We start from the raw sequence: 20,544 nt of genomic DNA on the forward strand, positions 1-20,544 counted from the left end.
GCCAAGAGGAACCCTGACCAACATTCACTTCCTTCCTATCCATCAAGTTGTAACTCTTAGATAATAAGCAGGCAGACAAGTACCTTAGGGTGTTGGCATTTGCATAAGAAGAGGCACTCAGATGGGAATTCACCACCAGCCTGGAGTACCTGAAAGGCTCACCCAGCAAATCCTTACCCCTAGGAAGAAAAGTCTACAACTCATGTAAGCTGACCAATTACAAGCAAAGAGAGGGCCTGGAGCTAGAAAATGTTGACCTTTCCTGCCCTCCCCCACCCCTTGCTTTTTATTGTGATAAGCAACTGAAACTAAGTGTCCCCTCCCCTGGGAATAGAGGATGGGGGTGGTGGGTATAATGCATTTTTCTCTCCTCATCCCCTTAAAATCTTTAAAATGTTTGTGCTTGAATTTAAACTGCTCTCCTAAATAAACATAAGCTTCATTCATCTAATAAATTTCCACAACACACTGATGGTTTCTGTCCTTACTGGCCATTCTTGTGTTTGATTAAATCTTTCATGAGAAAGGACCTGGTAATCCCCCACCGCCCAGAGGGGTTGTAAATTATCTTATGACACAACCAGTGATTTTTCTAACTTCTGGTTATATCACTGATCTCGTGATTGTCTCTGCTCGGAACATCCTATTATAATATGGGCTGGCAAAACAGCTCACTTGGATAGTCTTCTGCTTTGCCATGCACATAATATATGTGCAAGCCCAGCTCCCCCCACATTGAAGGAAGCTTCTGCACTGTAGTCTCTGGCTTTCTTTGCCTCTCTGTCTCTGTCTAAAGCAAGCAAAAAAAAAAAAAAAACATTGTGCCAGAGGTTCCGTGGTCCCAGGTTCAGTCCTTAGCACCACCATAAACCAGAGATGAGTAGTGCTTTAGTTAAGATAGATAGATAGACAGACAGACAGACAGACAGACATTAGAGGGGCTGGACAGTGGCACACTGGATTAGCACTGAGTACTCAGCGCAAGGACCCACATAAGGATCTGAGTTCAAGCCTCCACTCCTCACCTACAGTCAGTGAAGCAGGTCTACAGGTGTCCTATTTCCACCTCCCCTCTCAAATTTCTCTCTGTCCTATCCAATAAAGTGGGAAGTAAATAAATGGGGGAAAAGGTAACTGGGAGCAGTGTATTCATAGTGTTACTACCTAGCCCCGCGATAACCCTGGAAATAAATAAATAAATAAATAAATAAATAAATAAATAAATAAACTTCCTATCCTTCCTTCCTTCCTTTTACTTCTGTGGCTCTAAATGCACAATCTTATATCACACAAATACAATTTCTACCTCATACTGATTTGAAGGAATGTAATTCATTCCCTTTTGGTATTCATCCTATCATTTCTCTTGTATAATAGCAGTGTTTATTTCCTTCAGGACAGATATTTTAAAGTTAGTTAGTTAGTTAGTTTGTTTGTTTATGAAAGAACCAGAGCATCATCTTGGTACATGTGGTGCCAAGGATGGTGGAATCTTACATTTGACATTTCTGTGCTCTACTGTTCTGTCATATCCTCAGCCACCCAAGAAGCTTTTACTAAAACTATTTGTTCTCTCATTTTAATTGATTATTTAATTTGTTTAGTATGAGGTGAAGTGTTTCACATGAGAGTGAAGGGGATAGAAGACCACTATGGTGCACTAGAAGAAGAAGGGATCCAAGTAGGAACCTCATGCATGCATGCAAGTTGCATGCATGCAAGTTCTCCGCTCTACCAGTTGAGCTATTTCCTGAATTACTTAACTGATTTTTTTTTTTTGCCATCTCCAGGGGTTGGGGGAAGAGAAAGAGAGAGAGAACAAGAGAACAGAAGTTCTCTCCAATGTGAGAACTTCTCTAGGCTAAAACCTGGATTGTGACACATGATACAGGTACACTATCCAGATGAGCTATTTTGCTGGCTCTTAACCGAATTTCCTTTCCTTCTTTCTCCCTTCTTTTCTTCTCTCTCTCTCTCTCTTTGCCACAAGGGCTTCACTACCCTGAACTAACTTTTTCAAATAGAGAGGGAACAAGAGAGAGAGAGAGACAGAGAAACAGAGAGACCACTGACGTTTCCTCCAGTGCCAGGCTTGAATCGTGTAATAGTAGACTATTTTAATTCTCCTCAATTTAATTTTTAAGTGATATAAAAGCACATCTTGGACAGGTGGTGAGAACCTGGCTATAAAATAAAACATAGGTAGAATTTAAAAAAACAAAAAAAGAGGAGGGGCATCAGAAGGCTTGGGAAATAGCATGATGATTATGTAAAAGATTTTCATGCTTGTGACTCCAAAGTTCTAAGTTCAACCCAGCACCACCATAAGTCAGAGCAGAGCAGTGTTCTGGTAAAAACAAAACATAACAAAACACCATAGAATTTGCTTCAAAATAAAATGGTGGTCATGGGGAGAAAGGAGCAGATATAGATGAGACAAGATTGCCCGTGAGTTCATAGTTATCGAAATTAGATAATATCATGGTGTAAATTATGCCATCCTATCTTGTTCAGTATAGAAACTGAGGAGTAACCACAGAGGTAAACAAAAATGTGACTCAAGCCCTTCCATCGTTCAATTTTTGATACTTTTCTCAGAAATATTAGCACATGGCCAATTTATGAGTCACTTAAGTCTAGCCAGTCCATTTCCATGGTCAGCACCCAGGAGCTCCTTCTTACCAAGGGGTCCCCTTATCAATGATCCTAAGGAGCAGGTTGGGATAGTAGGGCAGGGAGTTGAGGTAGCAGGTTCCCAGCAGCCTTTTTGCAAGCTTGAACAATTACAGAATTCTAAGTGTCTCACAAATTTGTGAGGATTTTACATTCTCAACAATTGAGATGTTCCAGTAAATCATTTTATCTCCTTGAGTCTCAGTTTCCACATCAGTGAAAGAGAGATAATCACCTTGACTTAACAGCATACAAATAAATGAAACAAACAAAATTGTAAATATTTTAATTACTGGAACTTTTGGAATTACAAAGAAAACTCAATGTGTTAGTGTCTGAAGCTCCAAAAATTTTAGGTTCAATCCCTAGCACACTTAAGTCAGAACTGAATAGTTCTCTGGCTGCTCTTTTTCTCATAAAAATTAATATTTTTCAGGGGTTGGGCTGTGGCAGGTTAAGTGCACGTGACGCAAAGCACAAGGACCGGCATAAGGATCCTGGTTGGGGCTCCCCACCTGCAGGGGAGTCGCTTCATAGGCGATGAAGCAGGCCTGCAGGTGTATGTCTTTCTCGCCCCCTCTCTGTCTTCCCCTCCTCTCTCCATTTTTCTCTGTCCTATCCAACAATGAATGACATCAACAGTAACAATAATAACAAAGCTACAACAACAAGGGCAACAAAAGAGGGGAAAAAATGGCCTCCAGGAGCAGTTGATTCATGGTGCGGGCACTGAGCCCCAGCAATAACTCTGGAGGCAAAAAATAATAATAATATTTTTCAAAAAATAAAGGTTATCTATCACTATGAGTGAATCATAGCAATATCCAGCCTCTTTATTTCTCCTGAATTATTAAGAAATATAAAGAATCTTTTCCCTTCTAGATTTAAAGTAGAGTTAGGGAGATACTTTGTTCATACAATATTTTCTAACAGGATGAATAAAAATTGCCATAAATTCCTGTTATATTGGAATTTAAGAGGTATTGAAATTCCTCTTAGGAAAGAATCTGTCTTCATTAGGAAAATAAATGTGGTAAATACTGTGGGTGAAATATAACACTTTCAGAGTGTAACTTGGAAGAATACAAAGAGATGATATAAAATCCCAAGTCCAACTACTGTAATTTTTTTATTTGGCTTCTTATAAACTGTCTCCCCAAAACACTCAGTAACATCTCCCGCATATACAAGTCTCATATGAATGGTATTTATGTACATGAAAGAGAGACTGAACTGCTTAGCTTCAAAATGAAAGGAACTAGAAAAGCAGAAGTGAGCTTATAGACCCAAAATCTGTTTAAAGTCCTAGGGAATGCATAAAATCTTTGGGTTGGGGCCTGGTGGTGGTGCACCTGGTTAAGCGCACACAGGACTTTGCGCAAGGATGGGCTCAAGGACCAGGGTTCTAGCCTCCGCTCCCCACCTGCAGTGGGGATGCTTCACCAGAGATGAAGCAGGTCTACAGGTGTCTTTCTCTCTCCCTCTTCCTTGATATCTCCTCGCCCAGCCTCAATTTCTCTCTGCCCTATCAAATGAAAAGAAAAAATAAAAAAAGAAATTGGCCATCAGAAGTGGATTTGTAATGCTGGCACCAAGCTCCAGTGATAACCCTGGAAGAATAAATAAGTAAATAAATAATATCTTTGGGGAAAGTCTTGTTCTGGTTTGAGGGCTCAAGTTGAAGTATGAATTATTAATGCTATTTTAAGGCAATCAGGGGCTGAAAATAACTCACCCAGCAGATCACATACTTTGGCATGCTTAAGCCCCATACCACAGGAGAACACAAGTGGTGGAATAGTGCTATGGTGTCTTTCCATCTTTCTCTGCCTCTCTCCCTTTTTGCCTCTCACCATCTAAAAAAAAAAAAAAAAAAAAAAAAGAAGTAGTGGAATAGTGCAGGTGCAAAAACTCTGGAGACAAGCTGTGATACTCTTTGTGTTAAGTGGCTAATGAGAGCTGTTATGACTTAGAGATGATTTCTTTAGCCATGGTAAAGTTACGGAGGATACAGAGGACAAACAAGATCAGAAGTTTCAGATAACTCCGAGTGGTATTGTTAAAAGCCAATAATGAGATGGAGACCAAGATGGGTGGAAAGAGGAGAAGTTTATTACACCTATAGGCAAGAGCCTGGAATACTCCATAGAAAGTGCTTGATTTCCAACGTTGGGTTAAACTGTCTTTTATATAGTTTATTCCAAGTTTATAAGCACAAGTAAGCAAGCCAGGAAGTACAGAAGGAAAATTCAAAGCAGTTAGATCTTGCAGTTGGAATTACAGGGGATTTTTGCAACTCACCACCATAAATAACAGTGACATTTTCAACTAGCAGCTGCACTGTATGGGGGTGGAATATTGCACTCTACATATGACAGAGTAGTCTGACATAGTTCGGATCTGACTTGTTTTTATACATTCCAATTCTCCTTGTTTTCTACTTATCTATTTTTCTTAATCTATTTTCTAATCTACTTTCATGTCTATTTTTGATTACATCTCTACTACAATATGAAGCCAAGAGTATCTAGAAAGACAAAACTGTCCCCTCCTAACAATAAAGATATCAGAAACCATGAAGAAGAAAAAAGTAAGGCTGTAGTAGTTTTGGATAAAAGGGAAGTCATGGTTATGGCATTTGGGCCTTCTGATACCCAAAGGAATAAAAGTTACACAGTGTTTCATAGTTGGCAAAGGGAATGGGACAAATTCAGAAGAAGAGTATTAGAATCTAAGAGTTTCTTCTAGGACATGTTCCTCCCTCCACCCCTTTCTCTCTTTGATTTGCATAACTAAAGAGCCTCTGCCATCACTATTTCAGAAAATGCAGAAAGGTTTGTTTGTTTGTTTTTATTTATAAAATGGAAATATTGACAAAACCATAGGATAAGGAGGGCACAGTTCCACACAATTCCCACCACCAGAACTCTATATTCCATCCCCTCCCTTGATAGCTTTCCTATTCTTTATTCCTTTGAGAGTATGGACCCAGGATCATATGGGGTGCAGAAGGTGGGAGGTCTGCCTTCTGTAAATGCTTCCCCGCTGAATATGGGCATTGACAAGTCAATCCATACTCCCAGCCTGTCTCTCTTTCCCTAGTGGGGCAGGGCTCTGAGGAAACAGAGCTCCAAGACACATTGGTGGGGTCATCTGTCCAGGGAAGTCTAGTTGGCATCATAGTAGCATCTGGAACCTGGTGGTTAAAAAGGAGTTAAGATATAAGGCAGAGGGAGTCCGGCAGTAGTGCAGCGGGTTTAGCGCACGTGGCACAAAGTGCAAGGACCAGCATAATGATCCCGGTTCGAGCCCCGGCTCCCCACCTGCAGGGGAGGCACTTCACAGGCAGTGAAGCAGGTCTGCAGGTGTCTATCTTTCTCTCCCTCTCTCTGTCTTCCCCTCCCCTCTTCATTTATCTCTATCCTATCTAGCAATGACGACATCAATAACAACAATAGTAACTACAACAACAATGAAAAATAACAAGGGCAACAAAAGGGAAAATAAATAAATATTTTTAAAAAAAGATATAAGGCAGAACAAATTATTGACTAATCATGAATGTAAAAGCAAGAATATTGCAGACGAATATTTGGGGTCTCCATTTTAGAAAAAGCTAGTAGGTCTGTTCTAGGTATATTCCCAGAGGCCCATGACTTTACTAGTTTTTGTCTGAATTTGGCATCTGATATGCAGGTGGACCCAGGTTATTGACAGAGGAGATGGTTTCATAGCTGGAAAAAGGACTAGAAAAGAGAGTAGCTCCCAAATATAGGCAAAGTATATAAATATTGCTAACTTTAACCCCCATTGATTTAATCTGGGGTCCTTATTCAACACAGGAGCCTATGTAACCTCTGCATCCCTGTAAGTCTGAGCTCTCATTCTGTGGTCACAGCTAGGAACATTCCAGACTGCACTAATTTCCTGACCCATCTTCCTCAGGTGGTAGAATATGTTGTCTAACCTCCGTTCAGAGAATGGAACAGTCTCTACCATTGTTGATCCATGTTGAGGAAAAGGTCTTATAGGGGCCCACAAAGGGGGTCCATTATGTTGTTTGTGATAGAGATGACCAGTGAGAGTGGAGAAAGGGACCTGTTAGAGGTCTAGGACCATCAAGTCTATGTGGGAATCCCAGGGCTCCCTGACTAGGGCCCCAGCTGATGACTCAAGAGTGACTAAAGAGTCATCATTAAAGTATGCCAGTCTCTTGCCTTTATTCAGCTTTTGTAGTTCTTACTTTGACAAGGTTAGCTTTGGAGTGATTGAGGGATGTATAATAGGAAGTAGATGAGGAGGGTATCTAGGACTAAGTAGAAACTATTTCATTAGGTACTTTAAGGTACCTTTTTAGGTCTTTCTACTTGCTTGTTGCATTTATTGACTCACTGCTAACTATTGTGCACTTTTGTTTAAAGGTATATGCTATAGATACAAGTGTACATCTGCCATATCCCATGGGACCTGGTCTACATCTAGTTTTTGAGGCTTTGTTCGGAAGTGGACTACCTGAAATGGAATTAAGGAGTCTTATGAGCTAGGAAACTTCTCACCAGAATAATGAAGATGGAGGCCTGATGTCTCTGGACACAGTCCGAAGTGAAACATGCCGAGGTGGTACTGGCTACATTGATTAGGTTGGGGTCAGCAGATGCAGTATCAACTGATATGAATTAAAAGAAACACGCAGGAAAGTGAGTCCCACCCTAGAGGTTCCAGGCCTGGGAGAAATATGCGCTTTTTGAGAAAGGGGAAGGTTCCTGATGTCTTAGGGTTTAAGAAGGCAACAGATAGTTATTGCTATAACCAGATTATTTGGCATTTGGGTTAACTTTGAAAATCCCATTGTTAGGATTTACTATATGAGACAAGACCTCACCATAATTTATTCCCTTTAATGTTATTTACATACAGTTATATCTTATAAAGTAACACTACCAGTTGCACAGAAGTTTTTTTTTTTTACAAGGAGGAAGAGAGGAATTATACTGACAAGTTACAACATGGCTGTGATTGTTAATTAGCTTCAAAACTCTTTAATCTGCATAATATATCTGAAGTTGAGTCTCTCTAAAACATATTAAAAGGAGAGCAAATTACAAACCAGTAAATGGAAGAGTAATATGAATTACCATCAACTACATACACATTTAAAATGAATCAGTCATAAACTGGTAAAATGAAGTCCACAGAATGTAGATTTATGATTTCTACTAAAATGTGCAAGAGTAATAATAGCACTTTATCTTAAGCTATCAAAATTAATTCATTTTCAAGTGTTTCAGGTATTGGCTCTATAACTTGAGTTGTCTAACCCATAAAAGCAGAATTAGAGCTCAGATGATTTAAACAGTAACATAATGTTAAACACAATAAGAATTCATTTATAGCTAATAGCTTATCAGTGCCTGAAAGGAATTGAGTTGAAGGAAAAAATGAAATGAAAAAAATGTTATTGTCACTGTTGAGATTCAGGGAGAATGACATTCAGGGAGGAAGGCAAGAAATAAACAAAAGCTTATTCTGTTGCTGAGTGCTGTCTTATTCAATGTTTCCCTCTGTGGCCATCAGGCTGGGAGACAGCAACTCCATGTTCAAGAACATGGTGTCTCAGAATCTAACTTATACCTAACTACATACCCGATCCCTATAGACTGACCCCTCCCCTGTAGGGTTATTACTGGGGCTCAGTGCCTGCACTATGAACCCACTGCTCCTGGAGGCTATTTTTTCCCCCTTTGTTGTTCTTATTGTTTATCATCCTCTTTGTCTTTGTTTTTGCTATAACTATTGTTGTTGTTACTGTTATTGTTGTTGGATAGGGCAGAGAGAAATTAAGAGGAGGGAAAGACAGAGAAGGGGAGAGAAAGATAGACACCTGCAGACCTGCTTCACCACTTGTGATGTGATCCTCCTGCAGGTGGGGAGCCGGGGGCTCAAACCAGGTTCCCTGCGCTGGTCCTTGTGCTTTGTGCCCTGTGCACTTAACCCACTGCACTACTGCCCGACCCCCACCTTTTTTTAAGATTTATTATTTGTTTTTATGAGCTCAAGGGACAGAAAGTGAGAGGGAAGCCAAGACACCACTCCAGCATGTAGGGTGCCAGAGAGTGAACACAAGGTCTAAGCATGCCAATCCGGCGCTTTCCCCACACCTCTCCCCAGATGCTGTCCTTGAATCCTTTTGTTTTAATGTTTGACATGACTCTGGACCCTAACAAACTCAGTTATTTATCTTATAAAATTCGGTGCTGGGCTGGCAAGATCGCTCACCAGGATACTGTGCCTGTTTTGCCATGCGCAGGATCCCATTTTCAAGTCTGGCTTCCACCACATTGATGGAAACTTCAGTGCTGTGATAACTTTCTCTTTCTCTCTCTTCATGTCTCTCTGTCTCTCACTCTATTTACTAGAAAGAAAAAAAAAAATGACCACTGGAGTAGTGGAGTTATTTGGAAACTGAGCCCTAGCAATAACCCTGGTGGCAAACAAACAAACAAACAAAACCATAAACTAAACAAAAGATTGATGGGTCTGGGCAGAGGTGCACCTGGTTAAGTGCACACGGTACAGTGCTTAAGAACCCGGTTCAAGCCCTTGGTCCCCACCCACAAGGAGAAAGCTTCACAAGTAGTGAAACTGATCTGCAAGTGTCTCTCTCCCTCTCTATCTCTCCTTCCTTTCTCAATTTCTCTCTCTATCCAATAATAACTAAATTTTAAAAAGATTAATATTTACTTTATAAATAGATGAAACATATAGGTGAAACAACCACACAGAAAAAAAAATAATCTAACCTTTAGTGACCTAGAAATTTATTTATTTATTTATTTATTTATTCCCTTTTGTTGAGTGAGTAAATGTGTACCAGAGCTCCAGAAAAGCAGAATAGCTCAAGGAAACAGCAAATAACAAAATATGGTTAGGACACAGTTGCAGCACCAAGGGGCCTGTTAGAGGATCCAGAGAAACATCAACATTGTTAATGTGTCCAGTATGGATTCAAGGACTCCCAATAATTTTATTAAATGTCTCCTCTCAGGAGTCAGGCGGTAGCACAGCAGCTTAAGCAAAGCACAAGGACTGGCAGAAGGATCTCGGTTCCAGCCCCTGGTTCCCCAAATGCAGGGGAGTCGCTTCACAAGCAGTGAAGCAGGTCTGCAGGTGTCTATCTTTCTCTCCTCCTCTCTGTCTTCCCCTCCTCTCTCCATTTCCTTCTGTCCTATCCAACAACTACAACAACAATAATAATTACAACAATAAAGCAGCAAGGGCAACAAAAGGGAATAAATAAATTAATTAAAAAAAAAAACTTTAAAAAAATGTCTCCTCTCCCAGGAAATTTATCCTTGGCCATTCAGTAATAACTGAAAACCTCCTCTTACTTCATACAACTCCTTACCCTTTATTTTTTTTCTCTTTTTTCATTTACCATTATCTAACATATCTTCTACTTTCTTCTTTTCACTTTTTTCCCCATGACTGGGGAAATAGCTCAGTTAGTAGAGCACAGGACTTGCATGCCTGAGGCTTCTTGTTTGCTCTCTGATATAACAAATATTGGAGTGTTGCTTTAGCTTCTCTCTCTCATGTAAAACTTAATCTCAGAGGAAATAAAGATAAATATTATAAAAAAATAAATCTCTTTAAACATTCCTTGTCTTTCTCATTGGTTTTTTTGTACTGTGAATATGATAGCCAAGGTAATTTGTTTTTTTTTTTTCTTTTAGTATTTATCTTGCTTGGCATTCAGTGAGATTCCTGGATATGTGGTTTAGTATCTGAAGTTAGTTTAGGGTAAAAACTTTTTAATAAATATTTATTTATTTATTCCTTTTTGTTGCTCTTGTTATTATTGTTGTAGTTATTATTGTTGTTAATGTCATCTTTGTTGGATAGGACAGAGAGAAATGAAGAGAGGAGGGGAAGACAGAGAGGGGGAGAGAAAGACAGACACCTGCAGACCTGCTTCACTGCTTGAGAAGTGACTCCCCTGCAGGTGGGGAGCCGGGGACTCAAACTGGGATCCTTATTCAGGTCCTTGCGCTTTGCGCCACATGCGCTTAACCACTGCTACCGCCTGACTCACTAGGGTAAAAACTTTCAGTCATTGTTTCAAATACATCTGCTTCTTTCTTCTTGTATTCTTATTACGTGTATAGTACGCCTTTTATTATTGTCTCACAGTTCTTGGATGTTCACCTCCTTTTTCATTTTATTCTTTGCTGCTCAGCATTGGAAGATTCAATTGATATATCCTTGAAGTATACGGAGTTTTTCATCAGCTACATACAGTCTACTAGTTATCCCACCAAAGATTGTCTTTACTTCTTTTTTTTAATTATTTATTTTAAATATTTATTTATTTATTCCCTTTTGTTGCCCTTGATGTTTTATTGTTGTTACTGCTGCCATTGTTGTTGGATAGGACAGATAGAAATCTAGAGAGGAGGTGAAGACAGAGAGGGAGAGAGAAAGATAGACACCTGCAGACCTGCTTCACTGCTTGGGAAGCGACACCCCTGCAGGTGGGGAGCTGGGGGCTTGAATCGGGTTCCTTACACAGGTCCTGTGCTTTGCTCTACCTGCGCTTAATCTGCTGTGCTACTGCCCGGCTCCCAATCTTCACTTCCATAGTAATCTTTTCAATCTTTGAATTTTTATTCCTGAGAATTTCCATCTCTTTGCTTACAATTCTCTCAGGTTCCTTCTGAAGATTTTGCTTTTTTTTTTGTATAAAACATTTGATTTATTGGTCTTTGGGGGGAACCAGATCCATCGCCAGTACACTACAGCTGAGCCATTAGTCTTGTGGCTTCATCAACATTAGCTGGCTCATTTTCATGACACTTTTGTGGAACCAGCTGTTTCTGCTGAGGTTCAAAAGAAAGATGTGTTGAGAAATGTGCAAGTTCCTTTTGTATATCTAGAAAAGCTTTATTCACTCTGTCAACCTTTTCATTATTCACAATATTTATCTTTTTAAGATTAGTGGTAACTGGTTTTGCTTTATTTTTAGCCTGTAAGTTTTTTTGGCTGGCTATGTGAAATACATTCCTAGGCTTCTGTCCTCTTACTTTATTCTTGGCCATGATCAGACCTTCGGTACTGTTAGGAAGCCGCTTGACACCCAGGTAAAGCCATCTGCCGCTTTGTTTTTGTTTTAACAATCAACCGTTTTTTCCAATTTTCCAGTACAAAATGGTTGTGCAATAATTTCAGTGAATTCTGACACTAGTTCCTGGACAGTCTCCATGAGTTTAGGATTGGGTCCTTCAGACTGTGCCCACTTCAGATAGTGAGTGCTCTAGGATGCTTCAGAATGGTTCTTTTCTCTCCTCCCCTTCTGTATGAAGAGACTTTTCTCCAATATTCACTATAATAATCTTATAGAGAATCCTGGAGGTAAAACTCAGAGAAGTGTGGAAAGTTTTTAACCTTAGACTAATGCATTCTGACTCTTCAGCAATTCATCAATTACTACAACTCCCACGTCCCTCTCCAGCACTAGTTCCTACAGTAGGTAAATTTGTGATTCTTTGTATCTGCTCATTTTATTTCTGAGATTAATTTGCCCTGTGACTTCTGTAACAGATCTAATAAGAACTGTTGACTTTTCTGTTTCTTCCATCTTTTCCTTATTAGCATAGAGCGATAATTCCAATTCTTTATGTACCAGATTAGAAACTAGTAAAGTGTTTACTAGCCTTTCCCAAAAGGTTTTTCTACCTGTACTCTTGGAAGTTTGGTTCACAGCACTGACCAGAGCTTTCATATAGAATTGCACAGTTTAAAGTTATCTCAGAGACAGAGTCTAACCTTCAATTTTCAGATGAAGCACATGGTCACACAGGTTCAGGGACTGTACTGGGCATGAGACCAGCTGGGGGCAGCCTTGGCATGAGTGTCCTAGTCTCTTGCTCTTTTCACTACCTGGCTTAATCTCCTTTTCTCTTGCTAATGATGACACTTGATAATTTATTGATGGGTGAGAACTGACTCATTGGAGAGTCTATATGATCTGGAGTAACAACCAGATGGTCCTTAATAAAACATTGATAAAGCAAAGGCAGATGGCATTTAATAAAGTATTATGCAAACACACAGGAGAGCCATCAAAAGCATTTTTTATGGATTCTCTAATAACATAGAAATATCAAACAAGATATAAAAGAAGAAATTGGTCTCTAAATTGTGATCTGAGGAAATGATTAAAGTTATTGTAAATATTTTGGATAATAAAACATTTAAAACGCATTTTTATCTCCCACTTTTTTTTGTCTTAGAATGTTCGTGCTTTCTTTTTTTTAAGTAGAAACAAACAAAAAAAAGTCATACAACTCTTTCCTTTCTTGAAAATTCAGTCAAATCCAGTTTATTCAATTCTCGGACATTCCTAGAATTCCTGGAATTCCTGAAAACATATTTTTCATATCATGGCAATAAGGGCTGGCAAGGTAGCTCACCAAAGAGAGTGCCTGCATTACAATATGTGGACTCCTGTTCAAGGCCAGCTCCTACCACACTAGGGTATGCATTGGTGTTGTGTCTTTTTCCTTCTGTCTGTCTTCCCTTCTGAAAAGATAGAACAGTGGTTATGCAAAAGACTTTCATGCCTAAAGCACTAGAGGTCCAAGTTCAATCCCTGGCACCACCATAAACCAGAGCTGAGCAGTACTTCAGGCAAACAAAACAAAACAAAACAAAACCCCAACTGGAGTAGTGAAGTCTCAGAAATAACAAAAATAAATTAAAATAACAAAGCAATAAAAATCATCATACTTTCTATAGAAGTCAAGGAAGAAGATAGAGCAAACTGTTTTGACCCACTATTACTCTGAAAATATTCGTTTGATTGGTTTTTAGTATTTGTATTAGTCAGGATTTCCCACAGAAACAGAGCTACTAAATAGATCTACATTAACACTATGTAAATATAACTTCTAAGAAACTAGAGAACTAGTTTTGCAGATGTGTCTATATGTAAGAGTCCTTATAACAGTTAACTCATATGATTAAGGAAGTGGAAGATCCTCTGCCATTCATGTTTCAGAAAGCTTAGAAGGCCAGTGCTATAACTGACTCTGAGTCTGAAGGTTGGAGAACCAAGAGTATCAGCATCCCAAGGCTGAAGATGAATATCCCAACGCAGACAGAAAGGGGAAATTCAATTTCCTCCACTTTGTTTTATTCATTCTCCCAAGAAATAGGATGATGCTCACTTATCCTGGTGAGAGTGATCATCTACTGATTTAAATGTGAACCTATATTCAGAAACATTCTTACAGACAACCCTAGAGATAGTAGTTTAACAGTTATTAGCCTGGTCAAGTTCATACATTAAAGTGATCACCACACTGTTGATACTCTTAGTATTTTTACTTAGTTTTAAAAATACATTAGTATTTTTAAAATGCATAGTATTTTAATTTACTTTTTAATAATGAAAGTCTTTTGCTATATTCTTGCCTTTAGGTTCCTGATTGTTGAACGATTTGTTCTGCTTTATATCTTAATGCTTCTCAGCCACCAAGTTGCAGATGATACCATGATGCCAACCTGACTTCCCTGGGCAGATGACCTCACTAATGTGTCCTAGAACCCCAACTCCCCAGAGCCCTACCCCACTAGTGAAAGATGAAAACAGGCTGGTGTTTGATCTGTCAGCAACCATGTCCAGTGGAGAAGCAATTACAGAAGCTAGATCTCCCACCTTCTGCACCCCATAATGATCCTTGGTCCATAGCCTCAGAGGGATAAAGAATGGGGACCGTCCCTTCCAATGGAGGGGAAGGTATGTGGAACTCTCTCTAATGGTGGGAATGGTATGAAATTGTACCCTTCTTGTCCTATAATCTTGTTATTATTATTAAATCACTAATAAAGCCTTAAATGTGTTTTTATTTACTTTAGTATTAAAGTAAGTTGAGTATTTCTATTTACTTTTTAGAAAGATTTATTTTTAAGGGGCTGGGTGGTGGTACCTGGTAGAGTGCACACATTACAGTGTGTGAGGACCGAGGTTCAAGCTCTGGCCTCCACTTGCAGCAGGGAAGTTTCATGATTGGTGAAGGTGTTTCTTTCTCTCTTGTCCTCTCTATCTCCTCCTTCCCTCTCAATTTCTCTGTCTCTATCCAAAATAAATAAATTTAAATATTTATTTTTAAAATTCATTTATGTATTATATGAGAGTGAGAGTGAGAGAAGGAGAGATTAGTGTGTGTGTGAACCAGAGCAGTGTTCAGAACTGGCATGAGGTGGGATTGAGCATGTGACTAGGGACTGAACATGTGACTTCAGGCATGTAAGTGACACTCTGACATGAGATATCTCCTTGGCCCTTTTATTATTTTTTAATGAAAACATTAATATAAAAGAGTGACTTTACATTCAAAGAAGCCTATCTGAAATGTAGAGTCCAAGCATATATCCATCTCCTACTGGTTGTCTCCATTGCTCAAAGGCCCAGCCTTGCAGTAAGGTGACCGGTACAGCACTTCTGTGGGGAATCAAATGAAACCAGTATACTGTTACATCAAAGTGCACTGTGCAATATACTAGTATTAAGTATAATGTACAATAGTAGCTCAGAACATTCTATTCCAAAGCTTACCATACTCCTCCTCTCCCAACAATGTTAAAGAAAGTAAAAATCTTGGGAGTCAGGCAGTAGCACAGCAGGTTAAGTGCATGCATGTGGAGCCAAATACAAGGACTGGAATAAGGATCCCTGTTTGAGCTCCCCACCTGCAGGGGAGTCGCTTCACAGGAGTTGAAGCAGATCTGCACGTGTCTATCTTTCTCTCCCCCTCTCTATCTTTCCCTCCTCTCTCCATTTCTCTCTGTCCTATCCAACAACAACATCAGTATCAACTACAACAATAACTACAAAAAAAAAAAAACCCAAGGGCAACAAAAAGGGAAAATAAATAAAAAATATATATATTAAAAAAAGAAAGTAAAATCTTTCATGGTGTTGAAGGTGCGTGCTTAAGAGTGGCAGGGGCTCAGTTTCTGGGGGTGTTTATGCTTCTATCATTAGAAAATCAGTCTTACTGCACTGGATACTTTCAACAATCAGTCAAGATTGAATCAGATACCAAGAGAATTTTTCCAAGCCAAATTGCTTTTTCTGTGGCAATTAGCCTTTTTGAGGACCTTTCCAAACAACAAATTTATATACAATTCCCTCTTTCCCACCCCAATTAAAACTCAGCTAAGAAGTTTTATCAGTAATCACTGTTAAAAATGAAGATTCCATTCACTCAGGAATGTATTAGGGTTTTCTGTTTTTCTTTCAGATATCCTTGAAACGAGGTGTAGAAATAAGAAAAGTTTGATTTTTTTTTTACAGTGTGTGTTTTATAATTAAAAAATAAATGATTTAGACTCAAAACAGTTCAGCTGTCTGGGTTGTCCTAGTTGGAATTATATTATATTATGTTTATTTATTTATTTATTTTTCACCAGAGCCCTGTTTAGCTGTTCCTTATGGTGATGTGGCAGTCTGAGAGCTTCTTTGCATAATAATCATGCTATGCTATCTGGGATTTCTTTCTTTCTCTCTCCCTTTCTTTCTTTCTTTCTTTCTTTCTTTCTTTCTTTCTTTCTTTCTTTCTTTCTTTCAGCTCTGGCAGTACCAGAGGTGGCACAGTGGATTTGGTAAGTGGTGTGAACTCTAAAGTATTAGGTCCTGAGTTTGAAGCCCAGCAGCATATGTACCAGAGTGATGGCTACTCTCTTTCTCTCCCTTGCCCTATCTCTCTCACTAATAAATAAAATCTTAAAAAATAATAAAATAAAAGGGGTCCAGGTGGCAGCATACTGGGTTAAGTGCACATAGCGCTTAGCCACCAGGACTGGCACAAGGATCCTGATTGGAGTCCCAGCTCCCCACCTGCAGGGGGAAGCTTCACAATAAGTGAATCAGGTCTGCAGGTGTGTCTATCTTCCTCTCCCCATCTCCCCCTCGATTTCTGTCTGCCCTATCCAACAACTACAACAGCAGCAACAATAACAACAATAATAGCAACAAGAATGGAAAAAAAAGGATGGCCTCCAGGAATAATGGATTCATTCTGCAGGCACTGAGCTCCAGCAATAACCCTGGAGGCAAATAAATAAATAAACAAACAACAACAACAAAAAACAACCCAAGTTTTTAGCTTGACTTGAGAGGTGGCACACAGGATAAGGTGTAGGATTCTCAAGCATGAGCTTCAGCCCCAGCATTGCTTATGCCAAAGTGATACTCTGGCTCTTTTGCCTCTCCTCTCTTTTTCTGTTTCCCTTTTCCCCTCATAAATAAATAAGTAAATAAATCTTAAAAAAAAAAGGGAGGGTCTAATTTTTAACAAAGGGGCCCAAACTATTAAGCAGAGAGTCTCTTTAACAAATGGTATTGGGAAAATTGGGTTGAAACATACAGAAAAATATTTCACCACACAAAATAGTAAACTCTAAAGGGATTAAGGACTTGGACATTAGGCCAGAAACTATCACATACTTAGAGGAAACTATTGACAGAACTCTTTTCCATCTAAGTTTTATATGCATCTTCAATGACTCAAGTCCAATTGCAAGGAAGATAAAACAAAAATAAACCAATAGAACTGCATAAAATTGAAAAGCTTCTGCACAGCAAAAGAAACCAATACCCAAACAAAGAGATCCCTAATAGAATAGGAGTTCTTTACATGCCATACATCAGACAAGAGGCTAAAAGCCAAAATATATAAAGAGCTCACCAGAATCAGAAACATGAAAACAAATGACCCCATCCAAACATGAGGAAAGGATGTGAACAGAATATTCACTACCGAAGAGATCCCAAAAATCAACAACACATGAAAAAATGCTTCAAGTCATTGGTTGTCAGAGAAATGCAAATAAAGACAACAATGAGATACCATTTCACTTCTGTGAGAATGTCATACAACAGAAAAGAGCAGCAACAAATGCTGGAGAGGTTATGGGAACAAAGGAACCCTCCTGCACTGCTGGTGGGAATGTCAGTTGATCCAACTCTATGGAGAACAGTCTGGAGAACTTTCAGAAAGCTAAAAGTGGACCTACCCTATGACCCTGCAGTTCCTCTCCTGGGGATTTATCTTGAGGAACCAAACATACCCATCCAAAAATATTTTTTTATACCTATGTTCATAGCACAATTTGTAATAGCCAAAACCTGGAAGCAACCCAGGTTTCCAATAACAGATGAGTGGCTGGGAAAGTTATGGTATATATATCACAGTGGAATACTACTCAGGTATTAAAAAAATAATAAGAAGAAGTTAATAAAACATAAAGCAGAACTTGAGCTGGCTTTGTTGTACTGCATCAAAGGAAAAGACTCTGGGGGGGGGATAAAAACAAAATAAACAAAAACCTTCTATGCTTGGACACACCTATTAATCCTCTAGAAAGAAGGATTTTTGTAGTGGGGTTTGCTCTGCTCTCAAAATCCATATCTTTTGTTTAAAATGTTCTTTATTATTGTTTTTAAAAATTGTAAGATTTCTAGGGGTACAGTTTTACAGTCACAGATTAACAGGTATTACTCACAGCACCCTTCATCAAAGTTTCTGTGTCCCACATCCACCCTTCCCTTTGATAACCACTTTTTTTCCCCCAGAGCATTCCTTAACTCTCACTTATAGTGGTACAAGGGATGGAGCCTGAAACCTCATAGCCTCAGTCATGAAATTCTTTTGCATAAGTCATTGTGCTATTTCCCCAGCCCTAACCACTATCATTTGTCATTATTATTGGTCCCAAAGCAACATTTTTGGGACTCTCTTGAAGTTAGGGGGACCATGTACCTGGTTTCTGAGCAAAGGAAGGTACCCATGAAATTTTCCTGTGAGGGATTCTCCAGTTCTTTTCTCTGTCTACTGGAGCTGTCAGGCTCAGGCAACCCAGACAGCCTGGAGTTGAAAATGGCAGCACTTCCACCATCCCTAGAAGAGCTCTTCCATTTCTACTTCTCACACCCTGGAACTACCTTAGATTATACACTAAGAAAATAAAGTGCTACTGCTGAGCATGAACCATTATAATTCAGGGACATTTTGCTTTAGCAGCTAGTATACCTTAAATGACTTTCCTCAAACCAAGTTTCTTTTTCTCTACCATGCTGAGAATTAGCATTCCTGATAATTAAAAACCTCACCCCTGTATCCTTATTTTTGATCTGTCTGTGTTCAGATAGAGAATCCCAAGCTGTATAAGGGCACGGATTACATTTCCTTCACTCACAGTTATATCCCTAATATTTAGTATAGCACTTGGCACATGGTAAGTTTTTAGTAAGTATTTATTTAGTTTAACGAAATGTTGGATATATGGGTTTTACCTTTCTCTGTGCTGGATAATCTTTAAAAATAACGACTAATAGGATCCATGTTCAAGCCCCTAGTCCTCATCTCCAGGGAAGAAGCTTCACAGTGAAGCAGTGTTGCAAGTATCTCTCTTTCTATCTCCCCCCCTCAGTTTCTCTCTGTTCTATCAAATAAACAGCTCTGAATTGTGTCACTCCTGAATGTTTCTTTTTTTATTATTAATTTGTTTATTATCAGAGTTTTGCTCAGTTCTGGCATGTGTTGATGCTGGACTTTGAACTTATAACCCCTGGGGCCTCAGACATACAAGTTCTGTGCTAACAAGGTACAATTCAGCAATACAGTAACTTCGGGAAGATATTTTCACACTATACATCTGATAAGTGGTTGATATCAAACCTCTATAAAGAACTCATACAGCTCAACAATAAGAAAAAGCATAACCCAGTAAAAAAAAAAGTAAGCTGAAGATATGAATAGACAATTTTCTAGAGATATACATGGTCCACAGACATATGGAGGAAATGCTTTACTTCATTTGTCATCAGAAAAATAAAAATTAAATCCACATTGAGATTCATCTCATAGCTGTGAGAATAGCCTTCATCAACAAAACAGGAAATGATAAATGTTGAAGAGGATGTGGAGAAAGAGGAACTCTTACAATGCTGGTGGGAATATAAATTGATGCAATTATTATGGAGAACAGTATGGAGAATCCATATACAAATACAAATGGAGGGGGCTGGTGGTGGTGCCCCTGGTTGGGCGCACATATTACATTGTGAAAGGATCAAGTTTCAAAACCTCAGTCCCCATCTGCAGGGGGAAAGCTTCGCAAGTGGTGAAACAGTGATGCAGGTGTCTCTCTGTCTCTCTTCCTCACTTTCTTCCTTATCCCTTTCAATTTCTCTGTCTCTATCCAATAAATAAACCACTAATAAAAATAAATAAAGTATTTAAAAAATACAAATGGAAATGACCTTATGACCTAGCAATACCATTCCTAGGCATTTATCCAAAAGACATGACAACACTAATTAGAAGGGACATATCTGTTGGTATGCATGATACCCCTTCTGTTTCATTTGGTTTAAATCCCCCCTGCTTAACACTATTCTATTTACATGACCACTTCATTCTATTTACATAACCGCTGTTAACAAGCACCACCCTCCCTCCAGGGCATTAGTGGTTCAATGATAGAATTCTCGCCTGCTCCACCCCCTCTCCTTGTCACACCCTGATCCTCTCCTTGTCACACTCTGATTTTCACCAGTCACTTTTCTCTCCACCCTTTCTATGTCACATCCTGTTTCCACCCTACTTGGCAAGTATATATAAAGACAGCATTGTGAGTTTTACGGTACCTTTAGTTTAGCTTAGCTCGGCTTAGATTGTGCTGCGTCCTGCATGAATAAAGAGATACTGCCTACAGCTCAACCATGAGTCCCTGGTCATCTGTTACCCGCCCGTGAAGCCAGCCCGGTGGCGAAAACAACATAGCCTGGCGAAAACAACATATGGC

The 20,544-nt window shown here is 39.2% G+C and overlaps 2 protein-coding genes across 2 annotated transcripts in view; one reads left to right on the plus strand and one right to left on the minus strand.

The window, feature by feature from the left end:
- The window catches only part of OSBPL3 (oxysterol binding protein like 3), a 262,596-nt gene extending 248,098 nt beyond the window's left edge, over nt 1-14,498 (plus strand). Inside the window, exon 23 of the mRNA XM_060196082.1 lies at nt 14,152-14,498. Coding sequence (XP_060052065.1) covers nt 14,152-14,239 — 88 coding nt within the window. The 3' untranslated portion in view covers nt 14,240-14,498. The remainder of the gene's footprint in view (nt 1-14,151) is intronic.
- On the minus strand, nt 11,394-11,818 carry LOC103118837 (ribosomal biogenesis factor-like). The gene has a single exon (XM_007529050.3). It carries the CDS (start codon nt 11,766-11,768, stop codon nt 11,466-11,468), a length of 303 nt encoding a protein of 100 aa, XP_007529112.1. The 5' UTR covers nt 11,769-11,818; the 3' UTR covers nt 11,394-11,465.
- Nucleotides 14,499-20,544: the final 6,046 nt, after the last annotated feature.

Source organism: Erinaceus europaeus, chromosome 8 (genome assembly GCF_950295315.1).
Source record: "Erinaceus europaeus chromosome 8, mEriEur2.1, whole genome shotgun sequence".
Taxonomy (NCBI): domain Eukaryota; kingdom Metazoa; phylum Chordata; class Mammalia; order Eulipotyphla; family Erinaceidae; genus Erinaceus; species Erinaceus europaeus.